The following is a 15,680-nucleotide window of genomic DNA, read 5'->3' as shown; positions in this document are numbered from 1 at the left end:
ATTAATTTCATTCTCCATTTAAGTTAAGAATTCCACTCTTGAACGCCCCAGACAGAGAGTTTTAATCCCGTCTTGGGACTTGAGTGTTGTTTTATCAGCTTTAAAACCCCACCCTTTTGAACCTGCTGAAAAGGTTGAAATCAAGTTTTTATCGTTTAAGTGTTGTTTTCTTCTTGCCTTGGCCTCTGGTAGAATAAGGAGTGAAATTCATGCGTTTTCCACTGCTGAATACTAGGGATAAGTCATCTGTTACCCTATTAACGGATCCAGCTTTTTTAGCCAAAAATCAAATTCCGGGCAGAGGTTCAGAACCGATAGTGATTCCTGCCCTTCCTGATGATTCAAGTTCTAAAGTACTCTGTCTTATCCGAGTCTTACTTTTATATCTTCAGAGAACACGGAGTCTCCGCACCTCCTCAAATGCCAGGTTATTTGTTCCTATCAACAAAGGAAAACAAGATTTGTCTGCTAAAACCATTTTAACTTGGATCTGTAAAACTATTCAATTAGCTTACAGTTTTTCTAATGAAGAACTTCTGAATAGTATGCATGTTAAAAGCGCATGATGTTAGAGCTATTTCTACCTCCTGTTCCCTTTTTAAAAATGCTTCTTTAGAGGAAGTCTTATCTGCAGGTTTCTGGAGAACTGAAAATTCTTTCATTTCTCACCATCTCCAGTCTTTAGCTACTCAAGCTCAGAGTTTGTACTCCTTAGGACCTTTAGTTTCCGCACAAAGAGTTGTTTTTCCTCCTGCATCTTCTGGTTCGGGGATTCAGCTTTGCGTTAGATTCTATATTTTACTCAGAATTTATGATGGTAACGTATTTATTGACATAAAATTGTACATTTTTAAAGTAAAATGAGATTTTATTAAATAAATACTTACCATCATAAATTAAAGGTCCCTCCCAACCTCCCCATCATCCCCTGGTTTTTTCCTAGGGCTTCTTGCTTACTTTAGGAAATTAAATGGATGATATAAAGGCATGGTTATACGGGCACTGCTTGGTCATCCCTCTTTTCATTGGATGATATTTTGATTTGGGGTTTTCCGCCTGTCAGACTTGGGCAGATGGATGTACTCAGAATTTATGATGGTAAGTATTTATTTAATAAAATCTCATTTTACTTTAAAAATGTACAAACTGCTTCACATTAAGTTTAAAACTTTGCAAACCAATTGTAAAATGTATATCTTTCTCGACTGATGGACTTACAGTTAGATACAAAAGTTGTAATAATTCTGTTCTTACAGTCATATATTACAATTGAGAGTAAATAAAACAACAAGAAAAATAAAACATTGACCAAAGTACAGAAAAATATTCGACATTATTCACATTTTATTTGTAAACAATGCCATAAAATAGAAGAACTTTAGGTGAAACAAACTCATACCATACAATCAGGAGAAACATTAGGTACTGAAGATGTGCATTCTAATAGGACAAAGAGGCCAATTCTTTTGAATTGAAGTGCACTTGGTGAAGGCAAATATTTACTGTCGCTGTATTTAAAAACTCAATTAATATAGACATGTTGAAGGGAAAACTGAATTAAATACAGTCAAACCTAAAGAAAAACTGAAATACATACAGTCAAACCTAAAGAATTACCAATTACATACAGTTAAACAGTTAAAGTTGAAGTAAAAAGATTATGGAAATTTAATTATAGTGTGTGTTTCTGTTGAAAAAGAGAGGAAGTGATTTTTTTCATAGTTCAGTGGTTAAAAATTGGTATCCAAGGAATAATAATGAATCCACAGTATTTGAGACCTTTGTATGATTACTTGGTTACTGAACACATATATTAAATCTTACTAATTTTTTTTCTCCATCAGATTGGCACTGTTAGAAGCTAAGATGTGTATTCATATCACAAAGGCATTCTGCTGATCCATTTATTTTCGTGGGTATCAATTTTTGTGGATTGAGGAAAACAAACGTTTTTGTGGATATTTGATTTTGTGGTTTTGCCCATCTCTTTACAAAGCCTATACAAAATATATTTGTTGAAGCATCCAGGTGTTGTACCTTCTGAAATATTAAGCTTATAAGTAGTTAGTTAATGCCACTGGATCCCTTTCCGTATGTTGAGCTTTCTGAGACAAAACATACAGACTCAACAAAAACATTATATGTCAACAAATTTTCATCATAGCTTGTTTGTTTCCATGTTTAAAGGACTTTCCATTTTCTTGTACAATGCTTATCTTCTTCAGTCTCAGTTCTGTAACTGTAGATTTCTTTATTTAACTAAATTACCTCAGTTGTCTCACCTCTTAAGACTGACTATATTTTTTTTAAATCAATCAAATTGTTCTCTGTATTTGTAAAAACTTTTGTAATAATAACATGAAACCACATAAAACTGCATTGGTTAAAAACTGAATTTATTTAAATCTAACATTACAAACGAAGGTCATAAATAATTCCAATTTGTATAATAATCTACTCAACTTTAAGCAGGTTTTGTATTTAAACCTTCAAACAAGCCTTTAAGATAAAATGTCATGTCTTTGTTAAGATTTAAATGAAAAATTTGGATGCTGCAACAATCTGAGATTGTATGATTTAAACAGTGTAATACCAATAGCACCATAAATGAAATGAAACACCACTTTGTTTTCTCACTTATTAAAAATGGCTGTTTATCTATGATGCTATGTGTGACCTTGATATTAAAAAAAGAGGTATACTCCAAAATGGCTTATACAAACAATTAAATACTAGTTACTGGCCAAACCAATATAAAGACTGGACATATCTAAGGCCAAAGACTGACATGCACAAATGGCAAGAAATACTACATAAGATAAGTCCATGCAATTAAAAGTTTGAAAATAATGAAATCATTAACATACTACCACTATGAAATTCTGAGGAATAATTAGATTTTGTAAAAAAAAAAAAAGGATGGTGCTCACATTTGATAACATTTTTTCCATGCTGCAGAAAAAAGTTATTATCGCTCTTTCCTCAAATGTCTTTATATGTGATTTCTTTGGTGTAAATATTCAACACACCATTTTCTTCACTGAAAGTTATAATACACCTATCAATTATCAACAAACAATTTTTTAAAGTCATATGAAATAAGTGACTGGTGAAAAATAATGTTAATCCAATTCTTCAACCAATGCATGCATATATCATAAACTTAGTTTCATGTGCATGCTTTAATCATTTTTTATGTATCCATATCGTATTATCGTCAAACCAATATTTCACTTGGTCAGTGTTGTGAAAATATGGCAGCTAATTAATAGTCGTGTTTTAAAACCAAGGTTTACCAATTGTCACATATATTTAAAGAGATATGGAAATAAAATTAAAAAAGTAAGATGTATAAAAATTAAATTAAAAGACCAAGACATTAAAACATTGACACTTACTTTGATACAGTTATTTAGAATGCCAAAAGAGCATAAAATACCACAATACAGAGATCAATATATAGAAATATTGGGCACTGATTTCAAAATGTAATGTGGGATTTGTTTTGAAATATTAAAATGGCTTAACTACAATATTACTGCAGAACTTTGTAAAGCTAGCACCTCATTAAATATACCAATAAAAATGTAAAATATATAAAAGTATTGGGCACTGATTTCAAACTGTAATGTGGGATTTGTTTTGAAATATTAAAATGGCCTAACTACAATATTGCTGCAGAACTTTGTAAAGCTAGCACCTCATTAAATATACCAATAAAAATGTAAAATATATAATATGCTTAAATTACAATAATAAAATTAGACTAGTGAGTGAATGTCTTCCGTTGCAGTCATTCTATACTTGAGCATGAATAAATATCATAATAAAGCTGATTATAAATCATACATTAATCAAATGTTTTATAATACAATCATTTTTAAATTCAAATAAACTGACCTGAGTATAAAGAGATTCATAGTATTCCCTGAAGTTATGGTTCTAAGTTTATATTATAGTAAAAAATGTAAATATTTGCTCATTTATTTTATTATTATTCATAAACATTATTAAAAATTGCTAGACAGTAAAATTCCATTTCATTGGGATCAGTAGAAAAGCAGTTATTGAGAGCTACAACTGTTATTTGGGCCCTGAAATTATAGTTCAAATTTAAAACAATTTTTTAATTCCTTCTAAATTAAAATAATTTTTTAGATAAACAAAAAGTCTTTTTTCCAGTGCAGATGTATTATTTATGATATCACTGCAAAATTGACAAAATTATCATTTAAAATATACAGCTAAATTTGTTATCAAATAAAAGATATCTAGAAAGATGCCTACTCATATCACTTTCTTTGTATACAAGACATTGTGGCAGAAAATATTTTTGACCAAGACTGGTGCTCAATACAAATATTGACAAGAAGGTCCTTAAATAAGGAAGTTTTGCAAGTTCTTGCAGTTTCTCTTAAATTATTAAAAAAAACAGGACCTACAGCAAATGATAATTGACAGATTTCTGTCTTGTGAACGTCTGAAGGATATTGTTTAACATATGTATTATATTATGTGTGGGTTTTTTAATTCTAGGGGTTAAAATAATGGCCTTACATATTTTCTTTTTTTTTCTAAAAATTTATTTTCATCCTTTATATGTTTTGACAAACTCAGTTCATTCCATTCTCAATTTGATGTAAAAGAAACAAAAGCAAAAAAAAATACAATAACTAAATTATCCTATTACAGATATAATATCAAAATACCTTAATTTCAATATCATCAAGATTTGAATGAGACCCATAAAAGTCCTCCAACCATTATACAGAGAGAACTTTTAAAATAAAAGTCTCTTGAATCATCACTATATGATATAACTGTTAATAAGGTAGTTGTATAAAATAGAAATGCTGGTATGGTCTGTCTTTGTTTTATTGTCAAAAGAGATGACTGTCCTGGAAACTTTTCATATAGATTAGAGTCGGGATCATAAAATCCTGTCAAAATTCTGAAAATAAAAAGTACTTTGTGATGTAACACTTTTGTTTCAGATAAGGGTGAAAGATGGTACCTATTAAAACGTTTAAACCTGCTGCATTTGTTTTCACCTAGCTTAAGTCAGGAATCTGATGTTCAGTAGTTGTCTTTTGTTGATGTGTATCATAAGTGTTTCTCATTTCTCTTTTTTTTTATATAGAATAGATTGTTGGTTTTCCAGTTTGAACGGTTTTACACAGTCATTCTTGGGGTCCTTTATACCCATGTTCGGTGCCAGACAATGCTCTGTGTTGAAGACCGTACTTTGACCTATAATGATTTACTTTTTCAAATTGTGAATTGGGTGGAGAGTAGTTTCATTGGCACCCAAACCTCATCTTATTATATCTAATTAGAATTAATGTTTAAAGTTTTTTTTAAAGGTGACAAGTTGAAGCAGTTTTATGAAATATGTATCTTAAACAAGTTTTAAAACAAGAAACCTGAAAGTATGACCTGTTTGATAGAGATTTATTTGTCATTCCATTTGACATAATTGAAAACAATTTTGTGTTTGAGTAACAGGTGACTTTTGAAGCAGACATTTACTGAATTTTACCTGTCTTTCTTGGCAAACTGTTTATAGCACCATTGTTGTAATTTGCTATCCTCAATTGGTATATCTTTTATATTTATTCTTTCAACATTCATATGAATTTCTGGAGATTTTCCCATCACAAAATCTGAAAAGTTCAATATTTATTTAGAGGGGATTAAGATGCAATGTGCAAGCAGATATTTGAAAAGACAAACAACCAGACCAACTGATACTAAAAACATTGTATTACAATGGGATTTGATGTATAAAATATACCATTTAACATAGTTGTTATAAATACTACACACATGGCGCTCACTATATACTGTGATTTATGTAATGCCACATCACCTTAACATGTTACAAAGAGAATCTAATACATCTATCAAATAGTCAAGACTTCTTCTCTTTCTACCAACCATGGTGCTGTCACACTGCTGTGACCAAGTTAGTGAAATTCAATTCATTCAAGAAAGTTTTAGGAATTACAGCTTAAATAACAAGATTTAATTTAGTATTTAATTGAAATTAATTCATTTGGGATACGCTTAAAAATTTTAATTTATTTTATTTTATTGATATTTCATTCCAAAGTAATTTAATAATTTTTGGCAAATTTCACTAAAATGACCGTCACTATGTACAAATGTACCATGATTTATGTAGCGTCACATCACCTTGATGTGTAACTATAGCTTTTTATGGCTCTTTTCTTTTTATCAACCAGTTTATGATAATAGTATTAATAACAGATCAAAAGGGTTAAACATTTCTCAGAAAGTTTGATATTTAAGTCTCTATATCTACAAAATTACCTTCACAATTAATGTTAAATAATTGTTTCTTTTCTGTACAACCTATACTTATTTTTTACAGCGTATTAAAAAGTTTAATATTTCCGTTTAGGAAGGAGTTCAACTTCTAAGTAATATACAAGGATGGAAAATATAATTCCTGAACTCCTAAAAATCTTTTTTTATTTTGACATTATCAATAGGGGTTTGTGGTAGAAACTTATATACATTTATAATGATTTGCTATGTCATGTAAAACTAAGGTTCACATAAATTATCTTAACTACCTGGCATTCCATATGCTGGAGTTCTCTCCCTTGTTTCTGTATCATATGTGTTGCTATAAGCAATTGTGACATCATAAACAGCTGTTACATGGTCTTTCAGCTCTCTTAAACTAGATTTCAAAGCTGTTATTCTTGGTGTAAGCACATGATGTAATTTCTTAAATCCTGTCAAAATATATTACAAAATAAATTAAACTGCTTTAAATCAAACTCGGAAATTTATAACATGTGCTTATAATGTTAACACAACTGCACATCAAATATGTTTGACCTAAATCTCAAACTTTAAACAAATTTATGATGCTGCTGTAATAATCTTGCTAAAGACTCACTTCTGTGTCTTAGTCGAGGAGAGACACTATGTTAATTGATAACTTACCAAAAGACCATCGTTCTGTTGACATAGTACATGATTAATTCCCTTACCGCTCAGATTGTTATGTCTAATGTCCATAAAATACTTAACAATAAAGAATGACGGAGTTGTAACGGTTCTTAATAATCACATGAATCAGGACAATTCTGTTCAAACATTAACAACTTATACTATGTTCTTACCTAAATCAACAGCATACTTTTTACTTTTGTCTATTACTTCAGTTAATTCAGGATTATAACGAGTTCCCTCTGGATAAATAACTAGCCATACCTATCAAATAAATAATAATCTGCATGGTAAACGTAAAAACAAAAAGTTTCATATCAGCTTACGCTTAATGCCATAGTTGGCCTATGATGTTTGAATGAGGTCATATGCTTTTTTCAGAAACAATTTGGGTAAATTAACAAAGGCCAGTAGACTTTTGCAGAAACAAGAACCAATGGATAACAATACCTTTTTCTGCTAATTTTGTGCTCTATATCATTGTTATACATGTACATGTGTGTGTCAAACAGTTATTATTCTGTACAATATCCTGACTTTACAAATTAACTGTTATTTCATGCTGCATTAACAAGAAAAACAACTTTATTTCAACAAATAGAAAAACAATATTTCCTTAAAGTACATTGTAAAACATTCTTACAAATTAAATTATTTTGAAAACAAAATGGATTTAAGCTCCAATTGACTATTAATTATCTATTCTCCTTTTTTTCACAATTTTTCTTCGCTCATGGTTCGCTCATGATTTAGATATTTACACTTGGTTAAGTTTGTTGAGGACAATAAGGTGACCTATCAATGTCTTTTATATATGGTGATCCATTGCTGTCTCATTCTCTTATCATACATCTCATCTTCTTATATAAATTTTAAATCTGAAACAGTAATTTTCATTCTTTATATATATATTTAAACTTTTTTTCAGAAATTAAAGTATAGTCTATACTTACAGGAATTTCATTATTCTTTAGATACTGTAATTCTTTTATAAACTTTTCTCCATTGAATTTTCCACTTCTTCCAACAAATACACAGCTATGCTAAGGAAGACACATTTGTACCATGAAAACAGTTATAACATAATCAATCAAAGAATTCTAATTCTAAAAATTATTCAAAGAGTAACCTACATTCTTGGATTTATTGTTATCTTTGCTACACAATCTCACCTCATTTTAAATGATAATTCTGACATTGACAACACGTATTGTTGCATTAAGTCAGAGGAGTGACATTACAATATCTATTTCACATGTGAAATTATCACTTTTTATTTGACTGAGCTATATTGCTATTTCATTGCAATCAATACATACAGTGTAAACTAAAAATAATTTACCCTTTAAAAAATCAAGATGAAAAAAACAACAAAAAAAACTGATACCTGATAATAGTAGAAACCATAGATTGGTAGATATTTGAGTCCACTTTTCATTACATATCTGACTTTTCCAGTACATTGTTTTTGTTCTGATAACATACAGGCCACAATCCAATCCACTGAAAAAAGTACCATTTTGTAAACTATTTTAACAAGTTTTGTGCATTAAATGAAAATCAAATCATCTAATATTCTTTTTGATTTTTTGTTGCAAATAACTTTGCAGCTTAACTATATAAAGCATATCAAGTATGTCTTTATTAACAATTAGGAATACAGCATAATTCACAGACCTTGATTGCTTTGAAGCAACAGATTATAATTGATCAGAACTGATTTTGGAACTCATCCCAGACATTGCTGATATAAACCTTTCATGTAAATTTCATAATAATCCTACAAGAATATTTTTACTTCATCTCAAAGAAGTACCATAATTCACAGTTTTACAGTCAAGAATGTTTAATGCTCTGTGGGGCAGCATCTAAACAAAGACTTGCAGATTGCCTCAGAGTGTAAACAATGTGTCCTGGTAGGGCAAACAAAGACTGTCAGATTGCCTCAGAGTGTGAACATGTGTCCTGGTAGGGCCTTATGTCTTGCCTCAGAGTGTGAACAATGTGTCCTGGTAGGGCAAACAAAGACTGTCAGATTGCCTCAGAGTGTGAACATGTGTCCTGGTAGGGCCTTATGTCTTGCCTCAGAGTGTGAACAATGTGTCCTGGTAGGGCCTTTTGTCTTCCTGCATTGCTCCAGCTGACTATTACCTAGTGAACTTGCCAGTTAAAAATCCTTCTCCTAGTGTCAGTCTTGTACAAAGTAAAGCCATGTTTGTTTTAAAGAATGTATGAGATTTGAACACTGGGTAAGCTACAATGTTGCCTTGAATTTATATTCATGTTTTCATATGGAATATTTAAATCATGTAAATTTCCACCTGAGGTTAAACATCTTGATATCACTATCATCATCTTGTTCATGGACAAATAATGGACTGTATGTACAATGTATGCCATACATTTTTCTTTACATGTTTTATATATTAACAATTTTAGACGAGAGGTTTCACCAGTGGCTGTTAAGAATAAGTTGGGTTTTTTTTACTTATACAAAACAAATCCTTGTGATTCATAACATTTTTAATCACTGATCTTAACAGATTGTATGTGTATTATTTTAACTGAAATTCATTTCACTAATGAAATAAAATTATTTGCAACTTAACCTTACCCCCACCATACATCAAGAATTTTCTAGGGAAGACTGAGCTAGTAAAATATGTCCTTGGTACCTTTAATACTTTTACCCAAAATAAGGTTGTCTTTCATTTAGCATAAAAGTGACTAAATCTCCTCAAAACTCCTAGCTGAAACCCCTGCAGTTTATTAATTACATAAGACAATGTTTCACATGCCCTTTTTGAAGTATCAATTATCGTGCTAAAGTGCCCTCTTCATGATTGGCTCCCTGTCCTTTTGAAATCCTAGCTGGACCACTGTAACTTATGATAACTACTACATGTAAATGTACTTACCTGTACACTGGTGATTTGAAAGGTAAATAACATTTTCATCTCTTTTCTGTATATCTTCAATATCACCATATACATATACCTGCAATAAGTATATATCATAAATAATGTTTGAACAAATTCTATGATTACCAAATTTGGCTGACTGTTAACTTGACACATTAGTAGGTTGTTTCTAGCCTTTATGATTAATGTGAAAAACAATGTATTTATGGAGTATGACTTTTCTATTACTGGTTAATAGACTCCATACTAAACAAGGTTTCTTTTAGTCAGCATCAACAAGTATTGCACTAAGTGTAATAAAAAAAACTGAATTCCTAGCTAGGATCTGAAATTTAAAGCTTTTCTTAATGATATACCATTCTGCAACCTATCCATTGGACAAAGGAATTGCATTGGAAGCAAACTCTTAAAATTAAATATTCTTAGAAATACAACTTATATGCTCTTTGACAGGAGAAATTTTAGTTTTATCTATAAGTCAGGATTCCAAGAGAAACTCATGCTTTTATTATCCCTAGAACTAATTATACCTTGAAGGGACATGAAACTTCTAACAGTATTTAACAATAACTAAATTTTCAGTGTCTCAGACTGAGAGTTACTAATTTTCTTGATGTAACTCTTGATCTACAGTATACTGTACATAACATTATTCTGTAAATTACAATAAAAATGTAAGTCTCCATGAACATGAAGAAGAATTAGAAAACAAAATGAAGCACACAATCTGTACAAGAAAAGAATACAAAATCAGTTCCCATTGATCTTTAATAATTAATAGTGCAGTTACATTTATCAGTGAGTCACTTCAGAAAGAAAGCATTGAATATCGCATAGTTTAAACTTAATTTAAATTGCCTGGTCTTAGCAAGGATTTGTATCCTTCTTTACAAATATTTGGTCTTTAATTAGCTTATCAAAATGCAATACAGTAAATTACAGTTTATATATATATGTTAATTCCACATCTTATGTTTTTTAACCATACAATTTGTTGCAAAGCAGTGCTAATATACAGGAAATGGTATGATTTTAATACTAAAAGAGCAAACCCTATACATCATATTTAAATAAACTGCTGACACTGATATACAATGTATGTCTTGTCTGTCAGTACAAAAAGTAAAAAAAAAAAAATCTGATGGACAGAAACATTTCGAAATTACTTTGAGATACATGTAGCAAGTGCCAGACCATTACCTAGGGGGTAAGGGCCTCGAAATGTTTGTCAAAGTGAGAGTTTCTGATCATCATACAAAATATCAAAATAGCTAGATGACACTGTAGTGCGCACATCAAGGGTAGAGAGTCTTAAATCTGCACTCACACCCCGTCAATAAGTCGGCGGCACTCTCTCAAACCCGTTGTATTAGGTAGATCATAAGTATAGACTTTTTGAGACAGAATTTTCTTAGGTATACATGTTATAGTTTGCCAAAATGAAGATTTTACTATGCTTTTTTTCAAAAATGTTATAAAATGTAAGGGACACTGTCCTATTTTCCAAGCTATGAGTCGATGTAAATTGCCAAAATATGGTTAGATTGTTCGTGAAAAAACGCATTTGTGTGCATAGAAAAAAATTCCATGAAATAAAATTTTGAAATAAATTGTGAGAAGATAGGTTTTATTATATGTTTTAAGAAATTAAAAAGAAACAAGAATGTGTCCTCAGTACACGAATGCCCCACTCGCACTATCATTTTCTATGTTCAGTGGACCATGAAATTCGGGTAAAATCTCTAATTTGGCATTAAAATTAAAAAGATCATATCATAGGGAACATGTGTACCAAGTTTGAAGTCAATTGGACTTCAACTTCATCAAAAACTACCTTGACCAAAAACTTTAACCTGAAGTGGGACAGACGGAAGAACAGACAGACAGACAGACAGACAGACAGACCGACGGACGAACGGACGAACGGACGCACAGACCAGAAAACATAATGCCCCTCTACTATCGTAGGTGGGGCATAAAAATGATGTCACCGAACTTGTTTTCTTGCTACAATTAAAATTAAAAAAAAAATCCTATTAGGGAGCTACCATTTGATATTTATGGGGGGGGGGGGGGGGGGGGGGGCTAGGATGAAATTTGAAAAAATAGGCAGGACAGGAGTTTTGAGTTAAAAAAAAGGCAGGATGAGACAATTGCCAAAAAAAAAATATCAGGACGACAATTTAGGTAAAAAAAAGTCAGGATAAACTAAAAAAAAAAAAGCAGGACCAAACAGAGTGAAAAATAAAAAGGCAGGACAGAGATTACAGTTAAAATAAAATGCAAGACAAAATTTTTCATCCTAGCCCCCCCATAAAAATCAAATGGTAGCTCCCTTAGTCCAGTATAAAAATTTTACTATAAGAGTTATCTCCCCTTAAATGACTCATTTGGAAAAAATGACTCATAAACCAAACGAAAATGGTATTTGTTGAAATATTTTGAATAATACAATAAATCACCACGTTTTCTTTATATAAATAAACAGTCTAACCATTAAATTGCAAATTTGCAGATTTGGGCAAGTAAATAGACCAATTTTGTATTGCGATTGTACAATCCAAGATCGCGGTATACCATCAATCTACCTTAGAGCCAGAATGAATAGTTAATGACAACGTATTCATACAGATACAGATAAAAAAAATGTCCATTCATTTGATGTGTTTGAGCTTTGGATTTTGCCATTCAATTCAGGACTGTCCTTTTTGAATTTTTCTTGGAGTTCAGTATTTTTGTGAATTTACGTTTTTTGTATGTTTAAAAAGTTCCTATCAAACTATTATATACATGTACATGAATTGATAGTCGACAACCCCATGGACAGAAATGGGACAGAAACAACAGTCAGGGGACTTATTGAAATAAGTGATTTTAAATGACTTGTATGAGTAGCAAATTCGAAATTTTGTCACAAACTGTGATTTTGTAGTTTTACCAAAATTTTAAACACATAAGTTTTATTAATATCTTTTCATTAGTAAAAGTGACCTTTTTTTTTAAGTAGCAAGGTTTATGCCTTTAATGCTATCATTTTGCTGTAAATTCTATTTTAGTTGAAAAAATGCTATAATAATGGCTTTACGTAACATAATGAACTGAAACTTTCTTCACAGATTTTTCCCAGAAGTGGGTGTATTTTTTCTGTAAAGTATGGTTTCATCTTTCAGATTATGTAATAAAATTTTACTGTTCGCAATAAAAATTACACTGTAACAGTTACACTGTTAGGGGTGTTGAAATTAGTGGGGGTTATTAAAATAATAATAATTCTTAAACAAGTGATTTTTGAGAAGGAAATTGAGGTATGATACTTAAACAAGTGATTTTTATGTCATTATCCTAGATTAAGTTCAACAGAGGCGGATTTAGGGGAGGGGGCCGGGCCCCCCCTTTTTGGGAAAACAATTGGTTGCTTATATATAGGGAATCACTGAAGCGTGGCTGGAGCGGGCCCCCACTTACGAAAATTCCTGGATCCGCCACTGTACAAGGTCATCACCTGAAATGACCTGGTCATCCTATCAACACAGATATTGGTTCTGATAATTTTAGAAATATAATTAGTCCCTGGATCATTTGTATTTTATATTTAAGGTTCATGTGGACCCTATGGCTAAAATTGCCATATTTTCACCTCAAAATTTACTCTGAGTACAGGCAAACCTGTGCATCTGGAAAAGTTTTAAGGCATAGCATGCCCTAGATAAATGATTTAGAAAATTCATAACTTAAATGGATTTTGCCGTACACTTTTTTTCGTCCCTGCAGAAGATGATAAAATTAACAAACAGTTGAGTTTACCTTGATATGGTCCACTCAGGTACACATTTTAAATAACCAATTATTGTCAGGTATCTATTGTCCATCTCATGTCCATGTCAAGCAATACAGCTCACTTCAATTATTACCTGTGGGGAAGTTCTCAAACCTGTTTCCAAACTTAAGTTTATTTTGGCACCTTCTGGAGGAATGAAAAAAAGTGCACGGCAAAATCCTGGTAAGTTTTTATTTTTCTAAAACATAAAACATATTTGAAATTTATTAATCTAGGGCATGCTATGCCTGAAATTTTTTACAGATGCGCAGGTTTGTCTGTACTCAGAGTAAATTTTAGAGGTGAAAATACGGCCATTTTAGCCATAGGGTCCATATGAACCTTAAAGCTACAATAAAATTAAATCACTTCTTCAAGTGATTAATGTGTACTACTTAAATAGGTGATTATTGAAGAAAGACAACTCTTACTTCCAACATTTATGGAATTAATGTTACTTGAATCAGTGATTTAGAAAATCACTCATTTAAGTAAGCCCCCCGACTGAACAAGGACCCTGTGTCTTCAATATGCAAGTTTTAAACTTCGCTAATACATATTTAAATACGTTTACCAAAACATTACCTTTGCTTTTACATAGTTGTGGAAAAAGAACAGTGTTAATCTCATGTAACTAGAGAATAAGGCATCATCTCCAATTCTGTAAATCTTTTTAGGCAAAGGTGCAGACAATAATCTAAGTGCACCCCAAAACATCATTGTAATTGAAGATGATCCCATCATAAGGAAACAAGGGATTGTCCATCTTAACGAATGTATGTGAGAGAGAAGAGTTATCATTGACTTTCAATAAGACCTTCGGGTTTTTTAATTTAAAAAAGCATGGACATTTATAACCGGAAGTTTTTGTTGGTACTGTAATATTTAAACCGATGGTGGACCTTTTCCGGATTGTGTTGCTTTTAGAAAATAAAGGAAAACATGAAACGATAAAAAAAATCCACCGATATACATATGCCAGAATATCCCTACTGTACACCTAAAACTTTGCGGGCAGTGTGGCTCATGCATTGAGGCAGAGGATGAGATTTGTTTTTGCTTCAAAAGAGCGGAGTGACAGTCTAGAAACTAACAAAACCTTTGAATAGACTTATTAAGAAGGGATATAGTTACGTTACTGTTGTCAGGTCATTAAAGATTGCATATTTTGGCGTTAATATTGAATGATTCACTTATAGGGTCTTTGCATCGGAACTAAACACATTTAATCTGAAAAACCAGTTGTTGGCATGACACGGGTTATGTTCTTCTCATATATGTTATGATGGTATGATAATAAACCCCTAACGGGAAGGATTGTGCCTGATGTTCATATGATGAAATCATAATCTTTCAGTCAGTTTAATTGAAGTCTGGAGCTGGCATGTCAGTTAACTGCTAGTAGTTTGTTGTTATTTATGTATTATTTTCATTTTGTTTATTTTCTTTGGTTACATCTTCTGACATCAGACTCGGACTTCTCTTGAACTGAATTTTAATGTGCGTATTGTTATGCGTTTACTTTTCTACATTGGCTAGAGGTATAGGGGGAGGGTTGAGATCTCACAAACATGTTTAACCCCGCCACATTTTTGCGCCTGTCCCAAGTCAGGCCGGAGCCTCTGGCCTTTGTTAGTCTTGTATTATTTTAATTTTAGTTTCTTTTGTTGTTAGTGTACAATTTGGAAATTAGTATGGCGTTCATTATCACTGAACTAGTATATATTTGTTTAGGGGCCAGTTGAAGGACGCCTCCGGGTGCGGGAATTTCTCGCTACATTGAAGACCTGTTGGTGACCTTCTGCTGTTGTTTTTTTCTATGGTCGTGTTGTTGTCTCTTTGGCACAATCCCCAATTCCATTCTCAATTTTATTAGAATCAAGTCTATCATCATATATAAGACATAATAGAGGAAAAATTACGGCAAAACTATTTATGATATTAAAATCGGTATATTG

General features: G+C 31.5%; 1 protein-coding gene across 1 annotated transcript; it reads right to left on the bottom strand.

Annotated features, from left to right (window-relative positions):
• Positions 1 to 2,379: 2,379 nt before the first annotated feature.
• Positions 2,380 to 14,606, bottom strand: LOC139516531 (1-acyl-sn-glycerol-3-phosphate acyltransferase epsilon-like). The gene is made up of 8 exons (XM_071306701.1): positions 14,308 to 14,606; positions 9,903 to 9,981; positions 8,372 to 8,487; positions 7,938 to 8,027; positions 7,158 to 7,248; positions 6,600 to 6,764; positions 5,540 to 5,663; positions 2,380 to 4,951 (listed from the first exon to the last, which is right to left on the bottom strand). The coding sequence occupies exons 1-8, from the start codon at positions 14,521 to 14,523 to the stop codon at positions 4,726 to 4,728; spliced, it is 1,107 nt and encodes a 368-aa protein (XP_071162802.1). The 5' UTR covers positions 14,524 to 14,606; the 3' UTR covers positions 2,380 to 4,725.
• Between the last annotated feature and the right edge of the window lie 1,074 nt (positions 14,607 to 15,680).

The sequence above is a fragment of the Mytilus edulis genome, chromosome 1 (assembly GCF_963676685.1).
Source record: "Mytilus edulis chromosome 1, xbMytEdul2.2, whole genome shotgun sequence".
NCBI lineage: Eukaryota > Metazoa > Mollusca > Bivalvia > Mytilida > Mytilidae > Mytilus > Mytilus edulis.
The sequence above is the reverse complement of the archived record's forward strand: the minus strand, read 5'-3'. Positions and strand labels throughout refer to the sequence as shown.

What these genes read in the sequence shown, in the direction of transcription:
- LOC139516531 (XM_071306701.1), bottom strand. Translation starts at nt 14,523, where the DNA reads ATGATAACTCTTCTCTCTCACATACATTCGTTAAGATGGACAATCCCT. An exon ending in ACAACTATGTAAAAGCAAAG is followed by an intron (nt 9,982 to 14,307) that starts GTAATGTTTTGG and finishes TACTTATTGCAG; the next exon opens with GTATATGTATATGGTGATAT. An exon ending in CAGTTTGCCAAGAAAGACAG is followed by an intron (nt 4,952 to 5,539) that starts GTAAAATTCAGT and finishes TTTTATTTTCAG; the next exon opens with AATTTTGACAGGATTTTATG.